This window comes from Chiloscyllium plagiosum, unplaced genomic scaffold (assembly GCF_037043375.1).
Source record: "Chiloscyllium plagiosum isolate Xiang-an unplaced genomic scaffold, Cpla_swu_hap1 HiC_scaffold_25, whole genome shotgun sequence".
Taxonomy (NCBI): Eukaryota; Metazoa; Chordata; class Chondrichthyes; order Orectolobiformes; family Hemiscylliidae; genus Chiloscyllium; species Chiloscyllium plagiosum.
The window spans coordinates 61156716-61177118 of NW_028270163.1; the positions used below are offsets into that span (position 1 = coordinate 61156716).

A 20403-nucleotide genomic window follows, 5' to 3' on the forward strand; every position below is an offset into this window, starting at 1 on the left:
CAATAGAAATGCTTTTGTACCTTAGCCTGTGTCTTCCAGTCACCGAGGTGACGTTCATGTACATCCCATAACACTTCCTGTCTGTATGCTACCGGCAACACAACCTGGTGCACTTCAGCCTCTTGCTCCTCTGCACTAACCCGCCGTGGTCTCCATTTTCATCTTGGAATTCTATCTTTAACATAATAACCCTCAGGAATATTCTCGGACTCCTCTTCTGAGTGCACATTAACATATATATCTTTTATTGTCTCGTCTTTCTGTTGTAAGTCCAATAGCCATTCAGGACTGAACGCTTTTGCCTGACCCTCTGCCTGTTCAGGATTTCACTGCACCATTTCATCAAACAGGGTGTCCGCTAAATGCACCTCAACTCCTTCATCTTTCTCTTTAGTTTTCAATTCTTGCTGTGACTTATGGTAGTTGGATTTTGTTACTACAGAGTCTGGGAAAATTCCAGGGTACTTTTCTTTTAATTCCTCAGTTGCCTGGTTTTCCTTGGGCTTCTCCACAACAAGGGGTGTCACTCACACCTTGGATCCTGCTAAATCGTTCCCAAGAATAAACTGTACTCCTGGAACTGATGCTCTGTCAATCACTCCCACTGTTACTTCCTCAGTCTTGAGTTGGCACTCCAACCTGATCTTACATAGGGGAACGCTAAATTTCTGTCCCTCTATCCCACAAATTACCACTCTCTCAGGTAACAGGTCAGAAAGAGTGCAAATATGTTCATCTTACTGTTACAGATTGGTTAGATCCTGAATCTCTCAAAATTATAACTTTTTGTCCTTCTCCCACTGTTCTTTCTGAGTAAACTTTACCCACAGAAGTGAATTCTTTGTAGCGATCAGGTGCTAACCCCATACCCAGCCCCTGCCTGGACTGTGCACTCTCCTGCAGCTCCTCGGCTCTTCTTGGGGTCTCCTTTACCACCTTCACTATTGCCACTGGCTCAGCTTCTTTTACCACATCTTTTCCCATGGTGCCTTTTTTATAAATGACCAGCACTGTGACCTCACGTGTCTCACTTTACCACAGTGGAAACACCTGAGGCCTTTCACCTCCTTTCCACCCTCTTGGACTTCTTTTCTCATCTGTGGTAAATAACTCCCAGTGTTCTCGACTCTTTGGTTTGTAGTGTAAGATCTCCCCTTCTCCCAATTTTTATCCCTCACAGGATGTAATAGTTGCCAGAAGCTATCTCTGCTGCTCTTCTCATTTCTTGAACTTTCTGTTCATTGACATGAATTCTTATCATCTCTGGAAGTGAGTTTTTAAACTCCTTCAGCAGAATAATCTCTCTTAGAGCCTCATAGGTCTTATCTATTTTTAAAGCCTGTACCCATCTATTGAACTCAACAAAGGTCTGACCTGGTTCCTTCTTTATGTTTCTGAACCACTGTCTATAAGCTCCTGGTACCAATTCATAAGGACTCAAAATGTTCTGTTTGATGTCTGCATAATCTCTTGACCCCCTCATCTGATAGCGCTGCAAATACCTCATTAGCTCTGCCTACAGCTTAGTCTGAACTAGCATTACCCACAAGTCCTCTGACCACTCCATCTGCCCAGCCAATTTTTCAAATGAAATGAAGAAGGCTTCAACATCTTTCTTATCAAAATGTGGCAGTGTTTTAATATATTTGTATATCTCACTATCTTCATCTCCATCCTATTAACTTGGCTTTACTGACTAAATTGCAACTTCGGAAGTTCAAACTCTCTCTACATTTCTCTTTCTTTTCTCTCTCCCTTTCTTCTCTCTCTCCCTTTCTCTTGCTTTATCTATCTTATAACTCCATTTTCCTCAATTGTAATTTACATTTTTCTACCTCTACTGCACGTGTCTGTTCCTGTGACACACCTAAGTGTTTGAGTAATTCCCTGACGATTTCAGCTTTACTTTTGTCCTTGGTTAAACCCAACTCTAAATTCTAAAAGTATGGTCTTTTCTTTCTTTCTTGGAAAATTTGGGAATCATCTTCAAACCCCAGAACAATTTTAGCAATTTTAAGAGCCATTTCTCTCACTTATAATTTAACCACCCACAAATGACCGAAATTAAACTAATTGTCTCCTTTACATTTTATTTAAAGATCTAGGACACTAATCAGCAAGTGTTTAAATCTGCTGGGATCCCTTATCCCAAATCTATTCAAATCTTAGACGGGTCTGTCTAAACCTGTCCAAATCATGGACCCGAGCCACCAAACTGTTACGACACGGGGGTAAACTCTTCTGTTAATTAAACCAAATCCCCAGAAAAGCTCACCTCACCTCGTAACCTGTTAAAGTATGAGTGACAGAGAACTACCTAAAGTCCACTGTTTAAAGAAAAATATCAATTTTATCCTTTAATTCTAAAATGAACATTAAATAACAACTATTTACAACTCTCAGCCTCCTTTCTATTAAAGGTCTGTTATCTACCTCCCATTCTATAACAATATACTGAGCCAATAACGCTACTATTAAATTTACAGCAACTCAAGTTTCAAAACAGCACAGTCGTCTCTAGTGTCAATCTTCCTCTGCTTGTAGATCCCCCTGGGTCATCTTCAGTCTTCTGCTGCACAGATGTTTCATATGAAAAAGGTACATTTTAGAGAGAAATTTCAGGCAATCTGTCTGACAATGGCAGATCGTCCTCTTCCTGGCTAACTGTCCAAAATGCCTGCTTTTTATACCCCAAACATTGGATCGTCTCATTGGTTCAATGTTGTCAAACAATAAAATTCAAATTTGATTAGGTTTTAGTATCTTGGAGAAAGTGAGTCCTGCAGATGCTGGAGATCAGAGTCGAGAGTGTGTTCCTGGGAAAGCACAGAAGGTCAGGTAGCATCCGAGCAGCAGGAGAATTGATGTTTCAGTCCAAAGCCCTTTATCAGGAATGTTCATATGACACCCCATTCAAAAAGGGAGGGAGGCAAAAAGTGGGTAATGTTTGACTGTTTAGCCTAACATCTATTGTTGAAAAAGTATTAGACTCAATTATTAAGGAAATAACATTTCGAAAGTCATAATCTCATGGAGCAGAATCAGCTTCTTGAAAGGGAAATTGTGGCTGCCTAATTTATTAGAGTATTTCAAGGACGTGTCAACCAGAGTGAATAGAGAGGAACCAATAGATGTGTTGTATATGTAATTCCAGAAGGCATTTGACAAGGTACCTCACAAAAGGTCAAGTTTAAAAAGTCCCTGGTGTCGGAGGTAGTACATTGAGCTGGATAGAGAATTAGCTTATGGGCAGGAAAAGATGAGTGGAGATAAGGGGCTGTTTTTCAGGTTGGTGACCTGTAACCAGTGGGTTCCTCAGGGATCAGTACTGGGATTGAAGGAAGGCAGTGTATGCACTGGAGCTGAATTGACAAATGACAGAAAAATAGGTGGAGAGGCAGGTTGTGAGAGCGATGCAAACAGTTTACAGAGAGATATTGACACGCTAAACAGGTGGGCAAAAAGTTGGCATTTAGTGTATAATGCAAGGAAAATGTGAAATTATTTATTTTGGAAGTGAGAACATAAGATCAGGCTCTTATTTAAATGGAAAGAAACTGCAGAAAGCTGCAACACAAAGGGACTTTAAGGGACTTGTATATGAAACACAGAAAGCTAGGACACAGGGGCAGCAGGTAATCAGGAAGGGCAGTGGAATGTTGGCCCTTATTTCAAAGGGGTTGGAGTATAAGTGTAGTGAAGTCTTACTGCAACTACAAGGTGCTGGTGAAACCACGTCTGGAGTACTGTAAGCAGTTTTGATCCCTTTATTTAACGAAATGTATCATTTCATTGGGGGTAATTCAGAGAAGGTTATTAGGATGATCCCTGGGATGGAGGGATTGTCTTATGAGAAAAGGCTAAACAGCTTGGGAAACTATTCACTAGAGTTTAAAAGAATGAGAGGTGATCTAATTGAGAGATATAAAATTATTAAGGGGCCTGATAAAGTAAAAACTGAGAGAATGTTTCCCCTCGTGGGAGAGTCGAGGGCCAGAGAGCATAGTCTCAGAGTATTTAAGACTTGGAATAAGGAAGAATTTCTTCCCTCAGAGGGTTGAGAGTCTTTGGATCTCCTTGCCACAGTGAACTAAGGGAGCAGAGTCCTTGTGTATATTTCAGGCTGAGAAAGATAGATCCTTGACCGGTCAGGCAATCAGGGGTTACAGGGAAAGAGCAGGAAAGTGAAGGTTATTGGATCAGCCATCGTTGTATTGAATGGTGTAGCTGGGCTCGTTGAGCTGAACAGTATTCTCTTGTTGCTTTTTTTAATGGTCTTATGGACCATATTCCTCATTATCAATTCCTGAGATTTACCATTGCTCAGAAACTGGTGTTTTGTGGTTTTTGTCTTTATTTGTTTAAGTTAGGGGTAGAGGTTAGTTTTGGTAGTTTTGGTAGTGTTTGCAGGAATAGGCTTCAGATTTGATAAAGTCTGTTTTTCTCCACTCGTCGCACATTGATTGGGCTTCTTCCTCTCAGGGGTCCGTGGGCTGTTGTGTGTGGTCATGGCTAGTGATCTGTTCAGGTGGTGCACCTGGAACATAAAGGGGAGCCATTCCCCCATTAAAAGTAAAAAGGTGATCTCAACTCTTATGAAGGAAAGGATTGACATCACTCTGTTGCAAGAGACATATTTAACCGATAGGGAATGTCTGAAGTTACAGCAGGGGGCATACGATAGGGTATTCTTCTCCTCCTTCAATTCCAAAAGCAGAGGAGTGACCATACTGGTACGAAGGAACCTCCCATTTCAGGTGTTAGATCAAATCAAGGATGAGCATGGATGGTTCATCATTCTCAAGGCTCTGGTACACGGAGAAGAGTATGGCATCCTGAACATTTACTGTCTCCCGGCGCATCCTCTCAAATGTTTAGTTGACGCAGTCGCTAAAGAATTGCTCTTGGGGTGCACTGTACATTTATAGGAGGAGACTTTAATTGTCTCATGGACCCTGGGGTAGACAGGATGCCAAGGGGTCTGTCGTGTACACCTCGGCAGTCTAGACAGTGTGTGGACTTGGAAGGAGTTGGGGCTAGTGGATGGGTAGAGGTGGCTCCACCCAAATGGGAGACACTTCACTTTCTGCTCCAACCCGCACAAGTGCCACACAAGAATTGATATGTTCTTTGTTCCGTCAGCTTGTTTGGACTTGGTGTTAGCTTGCAGGATTGAGACCATAAATATTTCGGACCATGCGGCAGTATAGTTGGATATTAATCCCAAGGTAGTGGAGAAGACAAACTGCAATGGTGCATGGATCTGTTCCTGTTGAAGGATGACAACTTTGTTCAGTTCATCACAAGGGAGTTCAGGGTTTTTTGGGACATCAGTTGTGGTACGGCCAGTAATCCGTCAGTGCACTGGGAAACCACCAAAGCGTTCTTAAGATGTACGATTATTTCATACTCGACAGTGAGGAGGAGGCAGAGGGGAGAACAGCAGCAGATGCTTGAGGCCCGGCTGAAAGCAGCCGAGTCAGCATATTATCCCAGACCACCCGTGGACAAATTGTAATGGGTCCTGGCTCTCTGGGCTGCTCTGGACTCAGTGCTCACACGAAAGGTGAAGAGAGGGATCTCCTTTGCAAAGCAAAGGCTGTTTGAATATGGGATAAGCCAGGTACCTGGATCGGAAGAAAAGTGCCTCACAGTCCATTGTGTCTGTCAGGGAAAGAGCTGGAAATGGCACTCGTGAACTGAGGAAGAATCAACGGCAGATTCCGGGAATTCTATGCAGAGTTATACCAGTCGGAGAGATGGAGAAGCGAGAATGGAATCCTTTTTTGAAAACTTGGACCTCCCCGGTGTAAACGCAGATCAGGCCTCCCTTTTAAATGCACCTTTGACAGTACAGGAGGTGCAGGAGGCAGTAAGGCAGCTCAAGGTGGTAAGGCACTCGGTCCAGATGGATTCCCGAGTGAATTTTACAAGGAGTTCATACACATGTTGGCTAGTCATTCATATAGCCAGGACTGCCTTCGGCCCTCTCTTAGGGAGGCTAATATCTCCCTTATCTTAAAAATGGGAAAGACCCCGAGAATTGTGCATCATTTAGATCCATCTCATTGTTGAATGTGAATTTAAAATCTTATCTAAGGTGGAGAAGGTGCTGCCCGTTACTATAAAAGAGGACCAGGCAGGTTTTATCAAGGGCTGCAGCTCCTCCAACATCAGGCAGGTGTTGAATATGGTGCAAACATGTCAGCAGAGAAGGATTCTGGGTTTGATGGTCTCCTTGGATGCAGAAAAGGCTTTTGATTGGGTGGAACAGTCATATCTCTTTGCTGTTCTCAATTGTTTTGGTCTGGGAGGGGCCTGCACCAGGTGGGTGGCAGTGTTATATAAAGACCCCAAGGTGGGAGTTATCACAAATGGGGCTAAATTGAGAAATTTTGGTGTGGGGCGGGGCAGCTGACAGGTATGACCCCTGCCGCCGTTGCTGTTTACCTTGGTACTTAAACCACTGGCTGAGGCTATCCGACAGGACCCAGAAATAACGGCAACGGAAATGGGAGTTGAGGAACACAAAATTACTCTCTGTGCAGATGATGTCCTTTTGTTTTTAGCTAACCCCAAAAAGTCCATACCCAGGCTAATGCAAAAAACTAAATTATTTGATAGTTTATCTGGATACAAGATAAATTTCACAAAATCAGAAGTCATGACTGTGTGGGGGTGGGAGGGGGGGGGTGGGTGTTGGGAGGGCAATTTGCTTAAGACTTCGCCATTTACCCCATTAGTGGGAGCCCCAGGATTGAGACCGGGGTCAATGGATTACGGCTTCAGAGACTGGGAGGGTAGTTATATCTCCTGTCTGGGAGAGGTCTTGATGTCTTTTAGCCAATTAGGACAGAAATATAGAGTCCCTAGCAGAGACCTTTTCTGATATTTCCAAGTTCAGGATTATATACAGAAGAAAACCACGCTCTTGACCCAGCCCTACAAGTCGGATATAGAACATAGACTGCTCCGATGTGGGAGCGCTCTCTCAGTTAGTATCATATACCAGCTGCAGAGAGGGAGCACCTTGGGGGATATGGAGACACTCCATGAGATTTGGGATCAGGAGTTAGGGGAAGAAATCTCATTGGAAATGTGGGAGGATATAAGGTGGAATGTAAAGAAGATTTCAATATGCAATAAGACACAAGCAATGCAATTGAAGATCCTTCACAGGGCCCATATGGCGCCGGAGAGGTTAGCAAAGGTTAAGAAAGAATCCTCCCCGAAATGTCCTAAATATAAAAACAGTATTGGCGCCCTTATACATTGTTTCTGGTCCTGTTACAAGATCGGAGGATACTGGGGGTCAGAGTGAATGAGCTGGAGAGGATTCTGGGAGTGGAAGTTCGAGGGGATCTGGTGTCTCCCCTCTTGGGACTATAGAATCTTCCCTCTCTGGATGAGCAGGGGAAGAGGTTGTTGAATATCCTGACGTCCGGTGCCAGGAAGAACATCCTAATGAACTGGATATCAGAAAAGCCTCCAGGTCTTGCAGAGTGGCGCAGACTTGTGATGGAGCACGTCAATCATGATTACCTGACAAGTATGATACACCACGGAGCGGAGCGATTCTATAAAACATGGCACTCCTTTCAAAATCGTATAGACATGGATCTGTTGGCAGTATTGATTAGGGCCTTTATATAGCCATGAGGGCTGTATGTGGTGGTCTGGGGTCCCTGCGGGAGGGTGGGGGATACTTTGCTCCCATGGATAGGAGCCTTGATGGAGGCGTAGCAAGTGGAGTAATGTAATAGAGTACAATGTAGTGTAATTTAGTTTTTGTGGATTGTAATTTAACTTAGTGTTATTCCATTTAATTTGAGTCTCTGCTAATTTGGTTTAAGTTAGGTAAATATGATTTGACTGTATCTTGGAGAATAGTAGGCAGTTTACAGACTGGAATCTAATCGCGGGGTTTGGGGTGGTTTATATACAGAATAGCAGACACCCGGGAGGATGTTACAGACTGGAATCTAATCGAGGGGTTCGGGGTGTTTTATATACAGAATACCAGATACCCGGGAGTGAGCTGAGACTGGAATCTAATTGAGGGGTTTGGAGTGGCTTGTGTACAGAATAACATATACCCGGGAGGGAGTTACAGACTAGAATCTAATCGAGGGGTTCGGGGTGGTTTACATACAGAATAACAGATACCTGAGAGTGAGTTACAGACTGGAATTTAATCAAGGGGTTCAGGGTAGTTTACATACAGAATAACAAATCCCTGGGAGTGAGTTACAGACTGGAATCTAATCAATAGGTTCAGGGTAGTTTATATACAGAATAACAGATACCAGGGAGGGAGTTACAGACTGGAATCTAATCGAAGGGTTCGGGGAGGTTTATGTACAGAATAACAGATACCCCGGGAGGGAGTTACAGACAGGAATCTAATCGAGGGGTTCAGGATAGTTTATATACAGAAGAACAGATACCTGGGAGGGAATTACAGGCTAGAATCTAATTAAGGAGTTCGTGCTGGTTTATATACACAATAACAGATACCCGGGAGGGAGTTACAGACTGGAATCTAATCGAGGGGTTCGGTGTTGTTTATATACAGAATAACAGTTACCCGGGAGGGAGTAACAGACTGGAATCTAATCCGGGGTTTCGGGGTGGTATATATACAGAATAACAGATTTCCGGGAGGGAGTTACAGACTGGAACCTAATCGAGGGGTTCGTGGTGGTTTATATATAGAATAACAGATACCCTGGAGGGAGTTACAGACTGGAATCTAATTGAGGGGCTCAGGGTAGTTTATATACAGAATAACAGATACCCGGGAGGGAGTTACAGACTGGAATCTAATCGAGGGGTTTCGGGAGGTTTATATACAGTATAACAGGTACACAGGAGAGAGTTACAGACTGGAATCTAATTGATATGAAGTTGAAGATAAATGTTATATAGTGGTTTTACTCTGTCCTTGGATGGGAGTTTTTCAGAGACAGAGCATTTCTTTAATTGTTACAATTTAAGATTGAGGCTTTTGGACTTTGCTGTTTCTCACACAGTTGACCATGAAACCTGTCTGATTATTTTTTGGATTTTTAGATTAGATTACATTACAGTGTGGAAACAGGCCCTTCAGCCCAACAAGTCCACACCGACCCGCCGAAGCGCAACCCACCCATACCCCTACATTTGCCCCTTACCTAACACTAGGGGCAATTTAGCATGGCCAATTCACCTGACCCTGCACATCTTTGGACTGTGGGAGGAAACCGGAGCACCCGGAGGAAACCCACGCAGACACGGGGAGAACGTGCAAACTCCACACAGTCAGTCACCTGAGGTGGGAACTGAACCCGGGTCTCAGGCGCTGTGAGGCAGCAGTGCTAACCACTGTGCCACCGTGCTGCCCACTATTTGTATGTTTCAGTGACATTCACTTATGTGTACTATTTTAAACAATTGAAGATATGTGAGTGATTACTACAGAAATGTCATTGCACATATCCTCTTTCTCTACCTCCCGCTGGTAAGATCAGCTCTCCCTTCTGATCTCTAGTAACCTTCCTCTTTCATTAAGATCACAGAATCACTGTATTGTTCTGCTGTAGAAGGAGACCATTCAGGCGAAAGTGAGGACTGAAAAAGCTGGAGATTAGAATCGGGAATGTGGTGCTGGAAAAGCACAGCAGCACAGGCAGCATCCGAGGAACAGGAAAATCGACGTTTTGGGCAAATGCCCTTCATCAGGAAGGAGACCATTCAGCCTATCCTGCCTGTACTGGCTCTTAAAATGAGGCTCAGTTCAATAAGGAATTGCCTCTCATCAGAATTTTAACTGAGGAGGATTGTGCAGTTTTCCCTGCCCTCCAGCCCAGTTACACCATGACTTGTATCTAATCATTGCACCAATGAGGTTATTCACAGTCCTGTGGGCCTGGGTATGGCGAAAGGGTTGTGAGGGGAAGGAATGTTTATTTTCCTGTCAGGCACATACTATTGGAATGCTATAGGAAATGGTTAAACACAGCAGGAGACTATTTGGCCCATTATGCCTGTGATTGCCCTTTAAGAGATCTCATCAACACATCCCACTTGCCCTGCTGGTTCCCCACTGCCCTGCTGGTTCCCCACTGCCCTGCTGGTTCCCTACTGCCCTGCTGGTTCCTCACTGCCTTGCTGGTTCCCCACTTGCCCTGCTGGTTCCCCATTGCCCTGCTGGTTCCCTACTGCCCTGCTGGTTCCCCACTTGCCCTGCTGGTTCCCTACTGCCCTGCTGGTTCCTCACTTGCCCTGCTGGTTCCCTACTGCCCTGCTGGTTCCCTACTGCCCTGCTGGTTCCCCACTGCCCTGCAATATTCGCTGTTTCAATTATTGCTTCAATACTCTTTTCAAGTTCTGAATGAATTTGCCTCCAGTTCTCCTTTAGACTCCAACCTACACCGTGTTCCAACGTAGCCCCCCAACTCAGTCCTGACATTATTCACCTCCTGCCCCTGCAAATAGTTTCAGTATCAACTCAATGAGAACTTTTCAGAGTTTTGCAACTCCAAAAACACTCAGGAAGCTGAGCACTGTCCAGGACAAAGCAGTCTTTTGATTGGCACGCCAATTCTATCACCTTGCAGCAGTGCGTACCATCTCCAAGATGCTCTGCAATAATTTGCCAAGGCTCCCTGGACAATACCTTCCAAACCCATGATTTTATCATTCAGATAATGGCAGCATTTCTGTGGGAGCACCATCATATGCCCTCCATGCCATGCACCATCCTAACTTGAAAATATATTGCTGTTCCTTCACTGTAACAGAATTAAAATCTAGGAACTCGTCCTTTAACAACACAATGTGTGTGCCTACATCAGCAATTCAGAAAGGCAGTTCAATATCACTTTCTTGAGGGCAATTAGGGATGGGTAATGAATCTTAGCTTATCCAATAACACCCATGCCTTGCAAATGAGTTTAAAAAAAAGTCCAAAAATAATATTTGCACGACAGCAGTGACCTATTTTACAGTTACTGAACATATACAGCACTTCCCATTTATCAGCCCAAACTATAATTCTGATGTGTAGATGTATTTGAATTACTTGACATAGAAGGCTGCACAAATATTTACTCCACTGCATCCTGGGATGAGATGCGGAGAAATGGAATAGAATGGGACCAGTGCTCCCCAGAGTTAAGAATGAGAGGTCATCTTGTTGAGTCAAATTCAAGAAAATGATCTATGTTTAACTAATTTAAGGAGTCTGTCTAAGAAAAAGACTTGATAGCTGTCAGGAGGCACTTTGACTGAGGAGACTGGAAATTTGAATTATGTAATCTAGAGGCTATCTGTGAACTGACCACAGCCTTAGAATACAATTTCACCCAGACGTGGAAACAGAAAATACTGGAAATAATTAGCATGTCCAGCAGCATCTTCCCTTTTTCTCAGATCTTCCTTGTTTCAACAACTGGTTCAGGTTCTTCAGGTATCTTGACTGTGTTTTCAGCTGAATATGCAACACACTCTGGAATGCTCTCTGAAATTGTCCATCACTTCTTCAGAGTCCTTCTTAAAATCTGACTCTTTTCACACAAGCTTTTGGTTACTGTTCCTTATATTTTGACTTTGTTGAGTTTTTTAACTGCCTTTGGATGTTGTTCTGTGTTCTACCTTTTATCAATATGATCAGATAAATCCGGAGCAGGAATAGGCCACTCGGTCCTTTGAGCATGTGTTGTCATTGATGAAGATCTTGGCCGACCTAATGCCTCCACATTCCTACATACATTCGGAAGGCTTTTCAGCGTCATGCCTGTCAATAATCTATCGACCCGTCTTAAAACTATTGTTATGACATGGGGTAAATGTCTCTGTTAATTTAAAGCAGCAACACAGAAACAATTCACCCCATGCTGTAATCTGCTAAAATTGGAAAGGCAAACAACCATCCTAGAGGTCGCTATTTAAAGTCAAAATTAACAACTTTATTCTTTACGTCCAACAGAGAATATTAAAACCAACAACTATTTACAATTCCTTTCTCTTAAACCTACTTTTTACCTCCCACTCTACAACACTAGTCTGATAAAAAATCCCAATTAAGATTTACAAAACAAAAATAATCACGTTTCAAAACCAATCAGCTTTACCGCTCCTCCTTTGTAGATTTTCCTCTGTAGATTCTCTCTAGGTCAGCCTCAATGTTCTGCTGCACAAACTCCCCACAGACACAGTTAAAAATCACACAACACCAGGTTATAGTCCAACAGGTTTAATTGGAAGCACTAGCTTTCGGAGCGTCGCTCCTTCATCAGGCTATAGTCAGGTCCCTTTCAGAGAGCACTTCAGCTAGTGGTCTACATTTGTTGGTCTTTGGTAGTTCTCCTCCTAACTGTTCAAAATGTCCAGTTTTATACCCCAGAACATTCAGATCATTTCATTGGTTTTAATATTATCAAAACACTAAATTCAAATTTGATTGGATTTTGGTATCTTGGGGCAGAATTTAAACTGTTTGGCTGAATTTGAATTTGTTTTTGATTTTGTTTCTGTTTCATGGCAACCCAGCTGCTGCTGTTTGTTTCAACCAAGTGTTACATTGTTATCTTGTTCAGGACTCTCTGTGCTTTGTCAGTCCTTGCTGGCTGTTCAACTCTCTTAAAGGCACAGTACATCTCTACACCTTCATAATACTATTCAAAGACTGATTATGTTACCTTTTGAAGAAAGGAGTTCCAAAGACAAGCCACCCTCGTCCCTTTGCTAAATTGTTCACTGGTTATTTCTAAACTCTGACCCTTGTTCAAGGCTCTCGTACAAGAGGAAGCAAACTTTTCACGTCCATTCTATCAGGACCTCTCACAAGAATTCATCTGTTATTTTTCTAAACTCCAATAGACAAAAGCTTAGCCTGCCCAACGTTTCCTCATAAGACAACCTGCCCATTCCAGTTATATAAAGTTTCTCTGAACTATTTCCAACACAATTACATCTTTCTGAAGTAAGCTGATCAATACTGTACACAGCACTCCAGATTTGATCTCTCCAGTGCCTTGTATTACTGAAGCGTAACATGCTAATTTTGTGTTTAGCGTGTATGTACATGTGTATATGTGAGTATGTGTATGTTAGTATGTGTGTGTGTGTGCACGCGCGCACATGTGTGTGCTTGTGTATGAATGTATGTGTGACTATGAGTGTTTGTGCGTGACTGTGGTGTTTCGAGAGGGTAATTTTGTAAGGCATGTCAATATGAAAAAGGAGGAGGTGTTGAGTGTTTTGAAAGGGATTAAGGTCGACATGTCCCTAGGACCTGATGGAATCTATCCCAGAATGCTGAGGGAGGCAGGGGAGGGAATCACTGGGGCCTTGTACAAAATCCTCTTTAGTAACAGAAGAGGTCCCAGGAGACTGGAGAATAACCAATGCTTTCCTTTGTTTAAGAAGGGCAACAAGGATAATCTGAGAAATTACCAGCAAGTGAGCCTTACATCAATGGTAGGGGAATTTTTGGAGAAGATTCTTAGGGATAGGAGTTACTGACATATGAAAAATATGGACTTATTAGCAATAGCAGCATGGCTTTGTGCAGGGAAGGTCATGTCTCACAAACTGAGCAAGTGACAAAGATGATTGCTAAGGGCAGGGTGATAGATGGTGTCCATCTGGACTTGAGCAAGGCCATTGACAAGGTTCTCCACGGCAGACTGATACAGAAGGGGAAGTATGATAGGATCCAAGATGAGCAGTAAGATGGATACACAACTAGCTTAGTAATAGAAAACAGAGAGTAGTGGTGGATGGTTTTTATTTAATAGAGATCTGTGACCAATGATATTCCACAGCGATCAGTGCTGGGTCCCCTGTTGCATGTAATATATATATAAATAATTTGGAGGGGAATAGGTTAGTCAGTTTGCAGGCAACACAAAGACTGGGGAAGCTGCAGATGGTGAGGGTGATTGCCAGAGGATACAGCTGGATATAGATAGGCTGGAGACTTGGGTGGAGAAATGGCAGATTTATAAAGTTTAAAATGGAGTTTAATCTGGAGAAATGTGAGGTGATGCATTTTGGAAGATCTAATGCAAGAGGGAAGTGTACAGTAAATGACAGAACCCTAAGTAGCATCAACGTACAGAGGGGCCCAGGCATATAGGGCCAAGACCAGGTCAGAGACTAGGAATCCTGCAGCGAGTAACTCACCTCCTGACCCTCCAAAGTCTGTCCACCATCGACATGGCACAAGTCAGGAGTGTGATGGAATACTCCCCTGTTGTCTGGATGGGGGCAGCCCCAACAACACTCAAGAAGCTCAACACCATCCAGGGCAAAGCAGCCGCTTGATTGGCATCATATCAACAAATATCCACTCCCTCCACCACCGATGCTCAGTCGCAGCAGTGTGTACCACTTACAAACTGGCATGAAGAAATTTACCAAAAATCCTTAGAGAGAACCTTCCAAACACACAACCACTTCCAGCTAGAAGAACAAGGAAGATACATGGGAACACCATCATCTGCAAGTTCCCCTCCAAGCCACTCACCTCCCTGACTTTGAAATATATCACCATTGCTTCAGTGTCACTTGGTCAAAATCCTGGAATTCCCTCCCTAAGGACATTGTGGGTCAACCTACAGCACATGGACTGCAGCGGTTCAAGAAGGCAGCTCAGCACTTTGTCAAGGGGCAATTGGCAACAGTCCTGATAAAAGGTCAAGCCCAAAACGTCTCCTCTCTTGCTTCTCAGATGCTGCCTGACCTGCTGTGCTTTTCCCAGCGCCATGCTTTATCAACGGAATGTGGATAGAAGAGGGACAGGAATGGTTGTTGGAGGTTCCTGGTTACAGATGTTTCAGTAAGATTAGGGAGGGTGGTAAAAAAGGAGGGGGGGTGGCGTTGCTAATTAGAAATGGTATAACGGCTGCAGAAAGGCAGTTCGAGGGGGATCTGTCTTTGGAGGTAGTATGGGCTGAAGTCAGAAATAGGAAAGGAGCAGTCACCTTGTTGGGTGTTTACTATAGGCCCCCCAATAGCAGCAGAGATGTGGAGAAACAGATTGGGAAACAGATTTTGGAAAGGTGCAGAAGCCACAAGGTAGTAGTCATGGGTGATTTCAACTTCCCAAATATTGATTGGAAGCTCTTTAGATCAAGTAGATTGGATGGGGCAGTGTTTGTGCAGTGTGTCCAGGAAGCTTTTCTAACTCAGTATGTAGATTGTCCGACCTGAGGGGAGGCCATATTGGATTTGGTACTTGGTAACGAACCAGGACTCGTGATGGGCTTGTTAGTGGGTGAGCATTTTGGTGATGGTGACCACAATTCTGTGACTTTCACCTTGGTTATGGAGAGAGATAGGTGCGTGCAACAGGGTAGATTTTACAATTGGGGGAAGAGTAAATACAATGCTGCAAGACAGGATCTTAGGAGCATAAATTGGGAGCAAGGCTGTCAGGAAAGGATGTCATTGAAATGTGGAACTTTTTCAAGGAACAGATACGACGTGTCCTTGATATGTATGTACCTGTCAGGCAGGAAAGAGATGGTCGTGTGAGGGAACCTTGGTTGACGAGGGAGGTTGAATGTCTTGTGAGGAGGAAGAAGGAGGCTTACATAAGGTTGAAGAAACAAGGTTCAGACAGAGGTTGGAGGGATACAGGATAGCCAGGAGGGAGCTGAAGAAAGGGATTAGGAGAGCTAAGAGAGGGCATGAAAAATCTTTGGCGGGTAGGATCAAGGATAACCCCAAGGCCTTTTATGCGTATGTGAGAAACATGAGAATGACGAGAACGAGGGTAGGTCCGATCAAGGACAGTAGTGGGAGACTGTGTATTGAGTCGGAAGAGATAGGAGAGGTCTTGAATGAGTACTTTTCTTCAGCATTTACAAATGAGAGGGACCGTATTGTTGAAGAGGAGAGTATGAAACGGACTGGTAAGCTAGAGAAGTTACTTGTTAGGAGGGAAGATGTGTTGGGCATTTTGAAAAACTTGAGGATAGACAAGTCCCCCGGGCCTGACGGGATATATCCTAGGATTATGTGGGAAGCAAGAGAGGAAATTGCAGAGCCGTTGGCAATGATCTTTTCATCTTCACTGTCAATGGGGGTGGTACCAGGGGACTGGAGAGTGGCGAATGTTGTGCCCCTGTTCAAAAAAGGGAATAGGGATAACCCCGGGAATTACAGGCCAGTTAGTCTTACTTCGGTGGTAGGCAAAGTAATGGAAAGGGTACTGAGGGATAGGATTTATGAGTATCTGGAAAGACACTGCTTGATTAGGGACAGCCAGCATGGATTTGTGAGGGGTAGGTCTTGCCTTACAAGTCTTATTGAATTCTTTGAAGAGGTGACCAAGCACGTGGATGAGGGTAGAACAGTGGATGTAGTATACATGGATTTTAGTAAGGCAGTTGATAAGGTTCCCCATGGTAGGCTTATGCGGAAAGTCAGGAGGCATGGGATAGTGGGAAATTTGGCCAGTTGGATAGAAAACTGGCTAACCAGTCGAAGTCAGAGAGTGGTGGTAGATGGTAAATATTCAGCCTGGAGCCCAGTTACAAGTGGAGTTCCGCAGGGATCAGTTCTGGGTCCTCTGCTGTTTGTAATTTTTATTAATGACTTGGAAGAGGGATTCGAAGGGTGGGTCAGTAAATTTGCAGATGATACGAAGATTGGTGGAGTTGTGGATAGTGAGGAGGGCTGTTGTCGGCTGCAAAGGGACTTAGATATGATGCAGAGCTGGGCTGAGGAGTGGCAGATGGAGTTCAACCCTGTCAAGTGTGAGGTTGTCCATTTTGGAAGGACAAATAAGAATACAGGGTTAACGGTAGGGTTCTTAGTAAGGTGGAGGAGCAGAGGGATCTTGGGGTCTATGTTCATAGATCTTTGAAAGTTGCCACTCAGGTGGATAGAGCTTGTAAGAAGGCCTATGGTGTATTAGCGTTCATTAGCAGAGGGATTGAATTCAAGAGTCGTGAGGTGATGTTGCAGCTGTACAGGACTTGGTAAGGCCACATTTGGAGTACGGTGTGCAGTTCTGGTCGCCTCACTTTAGGAAAGATGTGGAAGCTTTGGAGAGGGTGCAGAGGAGATTTACCAGGATGTTGCCTGGAATGGAGAATAGGTTGTACGAGGATAGGTTGAGAGTGCTAGGCCTTTTCTCATTGGAACGGAGAAGGATGAGGGGTGACTTGATAGAGGCTTATAAGATGATCAGGGGAATAGATAAAGTAGACAGTCAGAGACTTTCCCCGGGTACAACAGAGTGTTACAAGGGGATATAAATTTAAGGTGAAGGGTGGAAGGTATAGGGGGGATGTCAGGGGTAGGTTCTTTACCCAGAGAGTGGTGGGGGCATGGAATGCGCTGCCTGTGGGATTGGCAGAGTCAGAATCATTGGTGACCTTTAAGCGGCAATTGGATAGGTACATTGATGGGTGCTTAAACTAGGACAGATGTTCGGCACAACATCGTGGGCCGAAGGGCCTGTTCTGTGCTGTATTGTTCTATGTACTATATTCTAACTGGGAACAACTAAATAATGCTGCCTCTGTCAGGAATGCTCACATCCCATGAGTGAATTAAAATATTACTGTATGGCTGTCTCTTGTTCCTGTGGGAGGATGAGATTTTCTTGTCTGTAAGTTTTATATTTCTGACATCCATTTTGTTTTCTTTAACAGAGTCTTGGATGTAAAGACAGAACAGATTCTTTGCGAAAGGCGTGAGTATATGAAATCTTTTCAAAAGGTTTAATGCATAAATGTCTTAATGGGGAGAGGACTCATTCTGAATTTTCCCTTGTGTTCCTCTCTACCTACTGGAGTCATTTACACCATGAATACCCACACCCTCACTGTGTCATCCTGGAGAATGTTTTAAGGATGTTGCAAAAAGGATTGACAAAGAGTTGTCTTTAGATGCTGTCAATAGAGACTGCCAGAATGTGACAGAATACTGTAACTCACAGACATAGGAACAGAAGCAGGCCATTTCACCCAGTGAGTCCACCTCATTATTAAATGACATTGTGGCTGATCTGTTAGATCAGGTTCTGCATAGAAGGTCATTGTTAACTGATCCAAGTGTGTGGCAATTGTAAATAATCCTTGGACAGGGTTTGAAAATATTGGGAGGGAGAGAGTGTGAACAAAGAATATGGACCTAATTTTTGAAATATGAAGAAAGATGTTCCCAGTGATTTATTCTGGGTCTCAGCTTTCACCATGTTCATTCAGTTGAGTAGAGGATCTGAAGCTGCAGATCCATGTTCACAGATGGATTTTAATTGGACAGACGAGAGGCCATCATTTTGGGTTGGAAACAAATGCATTGGAAGGTTTCCAACCCACTGAGGGTCCACCTGAGAGCAAATGCTCTCGGTATCCATTAACCAAAACCATAACAAAGACCATGCACAGTTACAAAACTAATCCCTGAAGGAACAGTGTCCTTTTGAGGTTGAAGGTTTGGAATGGGGCCTTGATGGAATCCTGTGAATTGCTGCAGTGTGTGTTGGAGACTCTGCTGCCACTCTCTGTCAGCAGTGGGCAGTGAAAGCATTCAAGGTGCTGAATGGACTGGTAATTTCTGGTCAATCACATTGTTCCATTTGTTAATGTTGTTAGTTAAGGTTAAAAAGTAACAGGTTGCATCAGTTAATTGAACACATACACATACCGTGATGCAAGATAGTGTCCCTACCCCTAAACTGGGAGACCTGGGCTCAAGTCCACCTGATCTAGAGGTGTGCAATAACATCTCTGAACAGGCTGACTAGAAAAACAGGTTAAATAAAAAATAAAAATAAATAAATAGATGAAGCGCCTGTAACATTAAGGGATGGAAAGAGCTGAAAGACTGAGTAGTTAATAAACTCTATCCACAGCAGAAAGTGCCTCGGTTACAGTCTCACTGACTGGTATGGCTCTAAATTCACAATGACAGCACAGGATTGGTGCCTAAAGATGACAGTCGGAAACTGACTGTTATTTTCAGGTAGATGATTGTAATTGGAGCTACTTTGGAGAAGAATAGCTGAAACCAAGTGAAAAGTGTTAGGAAAGTTAGAAAGGCCCACAGTTCCAGAAGTTGTTGATGGGGGCAAGGTGTCAGTGTTGTTACCTGTTTCTGGGAAACCATTTTAAAAAAGGTTCCCTGGGCTTTATCAATTGAAAAATCAATTTATTAATAGAAATTGAAGAATTTGAAACTCAAGATGTTGCTCTATTTCTTTCGCCAGGTAGGTTTCTCCAGGTAGAAAGAAATAGATTCCATTCCATTTGGAATGACAAATACTTCATCAACATTCCAATGGTTAACCAGTGAACAACTATGTAACTGTATTTTTGACATCAATGACTTGGTTGTGTTCAGTCAAACCTGATAGGAACATTTACACCAGTTGACTGAGCTGTTTGATTAGTTACTAACAGCTAATTTGGCTGATCTGGCCAGAGCACATGTGATTTATTTGGGGCACACTATGGGACAAGGTCAAGACTTACCAGAGAAGTCAAAGTAAGGGCTGTTTTGGATTTTCCAGTTATTATAGCAAAATGTGAATGTGAGATCTCCAACTTATTTACATTTGGGGATAGCAACGTACTGAAAGCACTAGAATGGTAACAAAGCCGGGGTAAACCACCTCATCAACTCAGGCTTGGTGTCAAGTCAAATAACCTCCCAGCTGAGTAGGACAATGATGAGAAATGCTCAGATGAAGCATGCTGAGGGTCTCTGCCAGAGAGGTATTTTTGGGAGAACTGTGAATTCATAACTTGCACAACCCAGACGTTGTTATCACAAACAAAAACAGAAATTGCTGGAAAAGCTCAGCAGGTCTGTTAACATCTGTGGAGAGAAATCAGTGTTAATGTTTGGGTCCTCAGGGCATTGTCATATTTCTTTCACAAGACCTAACGTTTCTGATCAAAATAGGTGTGATAGGCCTGGGGAAACAGGAGCTCAGGCAGCACCCAAAGAGCAGGGAAATCGATGTTTCAGGCAATAGCCCTTCTGAAACATTGATTCTCCTGTTCCTCGAATGCTGCCTGACCTGCTGTGCTTTCCCAGCAACACATTCTCGACTCTGATCTCCAGCATCTGCAGTACCCACTTTCGCCTCACCTATGGGGAAACAGGAGTCTGAGGGAACTAAATTATAATTGATTTGCATCAGAAGGAGGCTTATAAGCATATTGTTTTCTGATAGTTTCATACTCTGCAGATTATACTTTGCTGACAAACTGGACCTTCAGGCCATCCTGTATCATTAAGGTCCAAACATCTTCAACTTCACAACTACTTTTTGATGAAGGTGGGGTATATTTCCATCCTTAGACATGCAATGTAGATTTCCAGTTGGGTCAAATTCCACAGTGAACTCAGAGTCATCCTCTCAACTGCTATTTCTTCTTTCTTGCTTTACACTTA

General features: G+C 43.4%; 1 protein-coding gene across 1 annotated transcript in view; it reads left to right on the forward strand.

The window, feature by feature from the left end:
* LOC122546823 (ankyrin repeat and fibronectin type-III domain-containing protein 1-like) overlaps window positions 1-20403 on the forward strand; it is a 513035-nt gene that overhangs the window by 133910 nt on the left and 358722 nt on the right. Inside the window, exon 6 of the mRNA XM_088000787.1 lies at window positions 17652-17692. Within this exon, the coding sequence (XP_087856913.1) occupies window positions 17652-17692 (41 nt within the window). The remainder of the gene's footprint in view (window positions 1-17651; window positions 17693-20403) is intronic.